Here is a 9,419-nt window from a genome sequence, read left to right as displayed (position 1 = left end):
GCCGTAAACGGCGCTGCAAGGCCCAAAAAAGCTCCTCTCTGTTATCCTATGTAGTGTTTTTCCAAAATTTAGCTGGATACGGATGGAAAGCCACTTATAGGAAATATTTGAAAAAATGTGCAGCAGGCTGCACTATTTGGCAAAAAAGCACAATGGATTTAACTGTATGAGGCTGTGACGCACCCTTAAGTGACTACAACCGACTGTGGCTGCAGACAGACTACAGAGCGATGTGCACTCACACAGCGACCGTGCAGACAGCCGTAAACGGCGCTGCAAGGCCCAAAAAACCTCCTCTATGTTATCCTATGCAGTGTTTTTCCACAATTTAGCTGGATACGAGTGGAAAGCCACTAATAGGAAATATTTGAAAAAAAAGTGCAGCAGGCTGCACTAATAGCAAAAAAGGACAATGGATATAACAGTATGAGGCAGTGAAGCACCCTGAGCTGAATACAACCAGCTGTGGCTGCACACAGACTACAGAGTGAGCTGCACTCACACACACTGAGACCTTGCAGACAGCTGTGAACAGCGCTGCAAGGCAAAAGCAAGGTTCTCACACAGCGGTTGCTAAATTAGCCTGGGTAAAGCACAATGAAGCAAATCGCTATCTCTAAACTGGCCCTCAGTCAGAACACAGCATCCTGTCTCTAACTGAATTCACAGCAGAGTGAGCCCGAAATGGCGGCAGCGATTTTTATAGTGCATCATGACATCATTTCAGCAGCCAATCACAGCCTTGCCAGTAGTTACATGCCCACCATGCAGAACAGGATGTGCCCACACTTGTAATCATTCCTCATTGGCTGAAATAGGCAGTTTGAATTCTGGGAACTTCCGATTCCGGTATCCGATATGCGGAAAATATCGGAACTCGATATCAGAATTCCGATACCGCAAATATCGGCCGATACCCGATACTTGCGGTATCGGAATGCTCAACACTAACCACCACATCAAATCCCTGTAATGGCCAGCCCAATCTCCAGACCTGAACCCCATTGAAAACCTCTGCAATGTAATCAAGAGGAAGATGGATAGTCACAAGCCATTAAACAAATAACTGGTTACATTTTTGTACCAGGAGTGGCATAAGGTCACCTAAAAGCAGTGTGAAAGACTGGTGGAAAGCATGCCAAGACGCATGAAAGCTGTGATTAAAAATCATGGTTATTCCACAAAATATTGATTTCTTAACTCTTCCTGAATTAAAAAATTTGTATTGTTGTTTCTAAATGATTATGAATTTGTTTTTTTGCATGATTTGAGGTCTGCAAGCAATGCATTTTTTTTTGTTATTTTGACCATTTCTCATTTTCAGAAAATAAATACAAAATTTATTGTTTGGAACTTCGGAGACATGTTGTCAGTAGTTTATAGAATAATACAACAATTTACATTTTAGTCAAAAATATACCTATAAAGAGAAAAATCAGAGAAACTGAAAATTTTGCAGTTGTCTCTTAACCCCTTCATGACAAGCGCCATACTAGTACTGCGCATGTTGTGTCCCTCCCTTTGATGTGGGCTACGACGCTGAGCCCATATCTTTCCCAGGACATATCAGCTGATTTGAACGACTGGCATGTGCCTCTAACAGCCGCACGTTATACAGCGGCATTAAATGTGACCGCGCCAGAAGCATGTCACCAATACTGCCCATCGGCGCCCGTGTCACATGACTGCAAGGTCGCTGAAGGGTTGGCATGCGACCCCTGTGGTTGTTATTGCCGGATTGCTATGAGCGCTGCCCAGCGGTCGGTGCTCGAAGCAAGTGAGCATTTATGCTGCACACAGGCATTCTGATCATCGCCTGTATGTAGCAGAGCCGATCAAACAACTGCAGCTTCTAGTCTCCCATGGAGACTATTGAAGCTTGCAAAAAGTGAAAAAAAAAAGATCGTATGTGCACCAATATGGTGTTATTAAAATCGTCAGCTCGGCATGCAAAAAATAAGCCCTCACCCAGCCCCAGATCATGAAAAATGGAGACGCTACAGGTCTCTGAAAATGACGCTTTTTATTTTTTTAAACAAACTTTGTTTTTTATTTAAATGGTCAAAAAAAATCAAATCTATACATGGTTTGGTGTCTATGAACTCGTAATTACCTAGAGAATCATAATGGCAGGTCAGTTTTTGCATTTGTTGAACATGGTAAAAAGAAATCTAAAAAACAGTTGTGGAATTGCACTTTTTTTGCAATTTCATCGCACTTGGAATTTTTTTCCCATTTTTGAGTACACGGCATGGTAAAAGCAATGGTATCATTCGAAAGTACAAATTGTCCTGCAAAAAAAAAGCCTTCACATGGCCATAAAAAAGTTATGGCTCTGGGAAGAAGGGGAGAGAAAAACAAAAATGCAAAAACGAACGAGGGCTACGGCATGAAGAGGTTGATTTTTGCCAGATCTGTATATACTTTAAAGATGCTTTAAAAATTGCATTCTCAGGAAGCTTCGCGATAGGGTAACACAGGTCCAGTACCTATACTACAGAAACAATGGGAGACTTGGGTGGATGTATGTTTAATTGTTTATATATAAAAATAATGTAAAATGACAGGACACAGCTTTACGTTTGAATAATTTTAATTTCATGGATAGAAAAAGAGTAAAGACACAAAGATAGAAAAATAGAAAAACAGCACTGTGGTCTCTGACCTAACAAGTTGTAGGCAAATTACACCTGAAACTGAACAGTTGATACCAATTAATCAGTGAATAAAAGCCTTTTTTATACAGTTGCAATGTACTGGCATGGTTAAGGCCAGCAGTGTAAGGCTGGTTTCACATTTGCGTAGGGCAGACCTATTGAGTGCGAGGGCTGCTTAGTTCCTCTGTTAAGCACCACCCCTCTTCCATTCAGCTCCGCCTATGTCGGCATGCATCCTGCGTACCTATCATTAACCCCTTCCCGACCAGTGACGCCACGTAGGCGTCATGAAAGTCGGTGCCAATCCGACCTGTGACGCCTATGTGGCGTCATGGAGGGATCGCATCCCTGCAGATCAGGTGAAAGGGTTAACTCCAATTTAACCCAATCTGCAGGGGCAGGGGGAGTGGTACTTCAGCCCAGGGGGGGTGGCTTCACCCCCCCGTGGCTACGATCGCTCTGATTGGCTGTTGAAAGTGAAACAGCCAATCAGAGCGATTTGTAATATTTAACCTATGAAAACTGGTGAAATATTACAATCCAGCCATGGCCGATGCTGCAATATCATTGGCCATGACTGGAAACCCTGATCTGCCCCCCCCACACCGCCACCAATCGCCTCCCCAGTCCTCGTCCTGTGCTCCGCTCCCCTCCATCCGCCTGTCCGCTCTCCCGTTTTCCTGTCCACTCCCCTGTGCTCTGATCCCACCTCCCCGTACTCCGATCCCCCCCCTCATACTTACTGAGCCTCCCAGTGTCCGTCCGTCTGCTCCATGGGTGCCGCCATCTTCCAAAATGGCGGGCGCATGCACAGTGCGCCCGCCGAATCTTCCGGCCGGCAGATTCATTCCAGGTACATTTTGATCACTGTGATAAAACCTATCACGGTGATAAAAATAAAAATATATAGTAAATGACCCTAGGGTTAGAACTAGGGTTAGGGTTAGAATTAGGCTATGTGCACACGGTGCAGATTTGGCTGCAGATCCGCGGCGAATTGGCCGCTGCGCATTTGTAGCAGTTTTCTATCAGGTTTACAGTACCATGTAAACCTATGGAAAACCAAATCCGCTGTGTCCATGGTGCGGAAAATACCGCACGGAAACGCTGCATTGTATTTTCCGCAGCACGTCAATTCTTTGTGCGTTTTACGCCTGTTCCTCAATAGGAATCTGCAGGTGAAATCCGCACAAAAAACACTGGAAATCCGCGGTAAATCCACAGGTAAAACGCAGTGCATTTTACCTGTGGATTTTTCAAAAATGGTGTGGAAAAATCTCACACGAATCCGCAACATGGGCACATAGACTTAGGGTTAGGGTTGGAACTAGAGTTAGGGTTGGAATTAGGGCTAGATTTGGAAATAGGGTTAAGATTGGGCTTGTGGTTAGGGTTATGGTTAGGGGTGTGTTGAGGTTAGGGTTGGTATTAGGGTTAGGATTAGGGTTGGGATTAGGGTTAGTGGTGTGTCGGGGTTAGGGTTGTGGTTAGGAGTGTGTTGGGGTTAGGGTTGTGATTAGGGTTATGGCTAGAGTTGGGATTAGGGTTAGGGGTATGTTGGGGTTAGTGTTGGAGTTAGAATTGAGGTGTGTCCACTGTTTAGGCACATCAGGGGTCTCCAAACGCAATATGGCGCCAACATTGATTCCAGCCAATCTTGCGTTCAAAAAGTCAAATGGTGCTCCCTCCCTTCCGAGCCCTGACGTGCGCCCAAACAGTGGTTTACCCCCACATATGGGGTATCGGCGTACTCAGGACAAATTGTACAATAACTTTTGGTGTCCAGTTTGTCTTTTTACCCTTGGGAAAATAAAAAATTGTTGCTAAACGATCATTTTTGTGACTAAAAAGTTAAATGTTCATTTTTTCCTTCCATGTTGCTCCTGCTGCTGTGAAGCACCTGAAGGGTTAATAAACTTTTTAAATGTGGTTTTGAGCACCTTGAGGGGTGCAGTTTTTAGAATGTTGTCAATTGTGGGTATTTTCACCCAGATAGACCCCTCAAACTGACTTCAAATGTGAGGTGGTCCCTAAAAAAAATGGTTTTGTAAAAATGAGAAATCGCTGGTCAAATTTTAACCCTTATAGAGTATAAAGTAGACATGTGGGTAATGTTATTTATTAACTATTTTGTGTCACATAACTCTCTCGTTTAACAGAATAAAAATAAAAAATTTGAAAATTGCTAAATTTTCAAAATTTTCGCCAAATTTTCATTTTTTTCACAAATAAATGTTAAAATTATCAACCTAAATTTACCACTAACATGAAGCCCAATATGTCATGAAAAAATAATCTCATAACCGCTAGGATCCGTTGAAGCGTTCCTGAGTTATTACCTCATAAGGGGACACTGGTCAGGATTGCAAAAAACGGCCGGGTCATTAAGGTCAAAATAGGCTGGGTCATGAAGGGGTTAACATTGGGTACACAGGCCATGTGAATGGATGCGGATGCTTCAGCATTCGTCATTTTGACGCTGCGCCAAACTGTGTCAAACGCAACATGTTGCATTTTGTTGCTGTCGGCACAGCATCAAAACGACGAATGCGGATGCATCTGCATACATTCGCAAGGCCAGCGTACCCAATGTTAAAGATAGGTACGCAGTGTGCATGCCGATGTACAGTAGGTGGAGCTGAATGGAAGAGGTGTGGCAGTGGGCGTGGCTTAACGGAGGAAGTACGCAGCCCTCCGCAGCTCTGCCCTACGTAAATGTGAAACCAGCCTAAGCTGCCATATTCCAAAAATAAAAATCAGACTTTGTTCAGTGACAAAACAGTGACAATCTTAATTTCTATTGCTTTACCTGTTTATCATAGAAGACTAAATAACCACCATACACTAAATTTCATTTTTCTCTCCTTTTAGAACCTGTGTCACCATGCCTCCCTGTAATAGATGGAAAGACTTCATTTGCTGCCTGAGGAACACATTTCATGCTCCTAAGATATAGGATGCATCCACCAAAACATAGTGACAACAGATTCACAAAGTCGTACTACATGACATGACATTTCCTACAAGATATCGCCTAAATATGCCAGCGTTTAAAACTGAACTCTGCTATGTATACTCTCGAGTAAAGGAGCCTAGCTGAAACATATAAATAACACGTTCAGTTAATAAATATGCCTCACGGTATGTACAATATACACATGGAATGCCCGTGTGCTCGTTTTGCTGTTTTTGCGTGGCACAATGATGATCTCACACAAAGTTCTTCACTGCATCATCCAGATCCATGGAAAAATTGGATTGCACTGTAAACCAAACCAGAAAGAAGTCTTATTAATAATAGTTACATACACTAAAGCCGAGGTCACGCTTGCGTGCTGTGTAATGCGAGAAACTCGCGCATCAATTCCCGGCACTGCCGCCGGCATTCGGGAGCGAAGTGGAGCTTTCAGATGCATAGAAATATTGATTGATGTGAGTTTCGCACATTACACACGCAAGTGTGACCCCGGCCTAATACATTTTTACACATAAATAAACATTGATGCTTACAAAATAATGACATCAAATATCACCAAATGTTCTATAAACAGCAGTAAACTATTTTGGATTAAATACGTGGAATGATTAGCCCATGCCTCTAGAACAGGGATGGGCAATTCATTTTCACAATGGGCCACACGAAAAACTCGGACTGTTGTAGAAGGTTGAACCAATAGGCCAAACACATTATGCTTAATATTAATGTTATCACTTTTTTAAAAAACATTAATTATATGTTTTGATTAACTGCTGCTGTTATAAATGTTACAATAAGCTTTTATTGCAGCATATATTAGCAGTGAAGAGGGTTGTCCGGGCAAAAATTACTGATGCACTATCCTCATTCTGTTCCTGAAGCACACTTTGGGCCAGGTGAAAAGATATGGGCCATTCAATAAGACATCTACTTATTTGCTTACCAATGACCTAGATACATTCTCAGGCAGTGGAGACTTCTCTAGTATGTGCTGGCCAGACAGCACACCAAGGACATCACTGTGCGCTTCTCAGGCCCAGAATTCATTGACTATGCTAACTCAGAACAGAAGGGAGCAGCTAGCAGTTGCAAACACTGTGAGGAGCACCCACAAATAGGTGCAATGCAATGTAGATTGTGCACCAGACCTGCATCACAGGTTAGATCAGATGCACATGGCAACTTAGAACCACTGCAGCAATGTTGCTTATTAACTTAATTTCTTGTCCTTTGGCTGACCGAAAAGAGTCTGCTAAAGGCCAATTTTTGGAAAGGTCTGCTCTTAAAGGGAGGGTGCCGTGATTTTAATTTTTGTATTAATAATTATTGATTATATAATCAATTATTTTTAATACAAAACTAAATGTACTACTTTCATACTTTTTTATTTATTCCCTTTTACTTTGGCCACTGGAGGCCGCCATTTTCATTAGTGTGGATGTAAGTGTCTGGGTACGACACTTGCATTCCTCACTTACGGCAGCCATGGACATAGGAGCCAACGGTCGGACTCCGACTCCATCTCCTGTCTCACAGCTGTGACTTGGCCACGCCCACTGAGCTGCTACGTCACAGCTGTGAGAGGAGATTGCGGCCATTTTGTTTGCTGTGGGCTGCGATGACCGAAGATGTTGGGGAGAAGCTGCTGGGAGCGAGGGTCCAGGGTAAGTATCTGCAGTGCTAGCAGTGATCGCAGCCTGTAATTAGTATTACAGTACAGGCTGCCATCACTGCCGACCTGCACTGTCTTGCTGAAAGCTTCCTCCCTCAGTCCAGGGGCCAGAAATCCCCCAGCAGCAGCGTGTCTCCCTGTATATGGAGCGTTATGTCTGCTGCTTCTCTGTGCAGCACTGATGGCTGGAGCCTGGATGTGTTGCACCTCCTCACACTCACACAGTGACTGTCAGTGCAGCCTGGAGTCCGTGTTTCTAAAAATAGAGCAACTCTCTGCAGCCGGGGATCCCTGGGTGGTTACAAGGGGTGGCACCCAGGCTGGCCAGTAATGGTTAACCCTTCGCTGCCTGCTGTGCATGGTGCAGGAAGATCAGTGTGCAGGCAGGCAGCAGTCTGGGGGCTTCACCTATGGATCAGGTGAAAGGTCTGCACAGTGTAAAGAGGTGGGCTATGGTTGGCACAATAATATTGTTCTAACACTTGGGCTATGGTTGGCACAAGGAAGCAGACCCCAGGGGGTGATGACACTCAGCAAGCTCTAGCTGCTGTGTCACTACAAGTCCCAGCATGCCAGGACTGAGCTCCTAAGTGTCGTAGTCCTGCAGCTCCTCAGGTCTCCTGCCTGATCTTCCTACTATACATTCCAGAGCAGAGGGCAGGTGGCAGCAGTCTGAGACTAGTGATCCAGGGAGCAGAAGAGGAAAGACTGTGGCTGGGCCCTGACACCCACACCATACTCACTGACACTCACCCCATGCTCCCTGATACCCACCCCATACTCCCCGACACCCATCTCGTGCTCCCTGAAACCCACCTCAATCTCACTGACACCGCAAGCCTCGTGTCTTTCAGGACAAGCTGTGAGGATCGTCACCAAGGGCGTACATACAAATCATAGGGCGACAAAGCATATGGTCTATTTGCCCCCCCCAAAAAAAATAAAAATAAAATATAATAATTGTGGGGGTCACAGAAGGGCATAGCTCACAACTTTCCTGCCTTTGCATAATAAATATACCACCATATATATTTATTACATAATACTGCCATATAGGTCATACATAATGCCGCCATATATATTTTATAACATAATACTCATAAAGACCACACATTATACCTCCACATATATTTATTACATAGTACTGCCATATAGGTCATACATAGTGCCGCCAGATATATCTATTACATAATACTGTAATATGGACCGTACGTAATGTTGCCATATATATTTTTTACATAATGCTGCCATATAGATCAAACATAATATTGCTGGATATATTTATTACATAAAACTGCCATATAGATCACACATGATGCCACCATATAATGTATATTTTTAACATAGCACTGCCATATAGACCACACTTGATGCCGCTAATTATTATGTGTGACCTGTATGATGGCATTATGTGTGGTCTATATGACAGTATTATATGTGATATGTATGGTTGTATTATGTTTGATCAGTATGGTGCAATAATTAAGAACTATATGACGGGATTATATGAGAACTATATTGTGGGATTATGTGTGATCTATCTATGTGGCAGTATTATGTGAGAATTATATGGTGGTTTTATGTGTGATCTATATGGCGGTATTATATTCAGAAAGGGGACCCATTCTATGGTGGTTCTGGTTGAGCACCTGCACGCGGGTCTGGGGTAATTGAGGGGGCAGCATGACCTCCAGTTAGGTGCAGTCAGGGGAGGGCTGGTGAGGCAGCTGAAGAGAGGGGTCTCATTTTTATCGTTACTATATGGCTACATTTCCTTCCCAGCGTCACCCCGTACTTCGCCTGTCGTCTCACTTTCACACATTGCCAGGACAGGATGGAGAAGACAGGAGCTGAGGAGGGGAATGGGGTCTTTGCATGCAATGTCTGGATCAGAACAGGCCATCAATCCGCAGAAATGTTTCCTGGATTTCTGTGGAGCAGACGGCCCATCCATGTGTATAAAAGACAGCGCTCTATGTACAATCCCTGGCTGAACATGTTGCCCCCCTATAGGCCAGCACACTGCTCTCCTGAAATACTCTGTGCTGCTGTCACCCTGCTCCCTCCACCACATATCTCCCAGAATCCTTGCTGCCTGCCATCCTCGGTGACT

The 9,419-nt window shown here is 43.9% G+C and overlaps 1 protein-coding gene across 2 annotated transcripts in view; it reads right to left on the bottom strand.

Moving 5' to 3' along the window:
* Window positions 1-2,581: 2,581 nt before the first annotated feature.
* The window catches only part of FSTL3 (follistatin like 3), a 522,081-nt gene continuing 515,243 nt past the window's right edge, over window positions 2,582-9,419 (bottom strand). For both annotated transcript variants that reach the window (XM_077254309.1, XM_077254313.1), the window contains one exon: window positions 2,582-5,920. In XM_077254309.1, coding sequence (XP_077110424.1) covers window positions 5,868-5,920 — 53 coding nt within the window. In that variant the 3' untranslated portion in view covers window positions 2,582-5,867. The remainder of the gene's footprint in view (window positions 5,921-9,419) is intronic.

The sequence above is a fragment of the Ranitomeya variabilis genome, chromosome 1 (genome assembly GCF_051348905.1).
Source record: "Ranitomeya variabilis isolate aRanVar5 chromosome 1, aRanVar5.hap1, whole genome shotgun sequence".
Taxonomy (NCBI): Eukaryota; Metazoa; Chordata; class Amphibia; order Anura; family Dendrobatidae; genus Ranitomeya; species Ranitomeya variabilis.
Note: the sequence above shows the minus strand (reverse complement) of the source record. Positions and strands in the feature narration are given on the sequence as shown.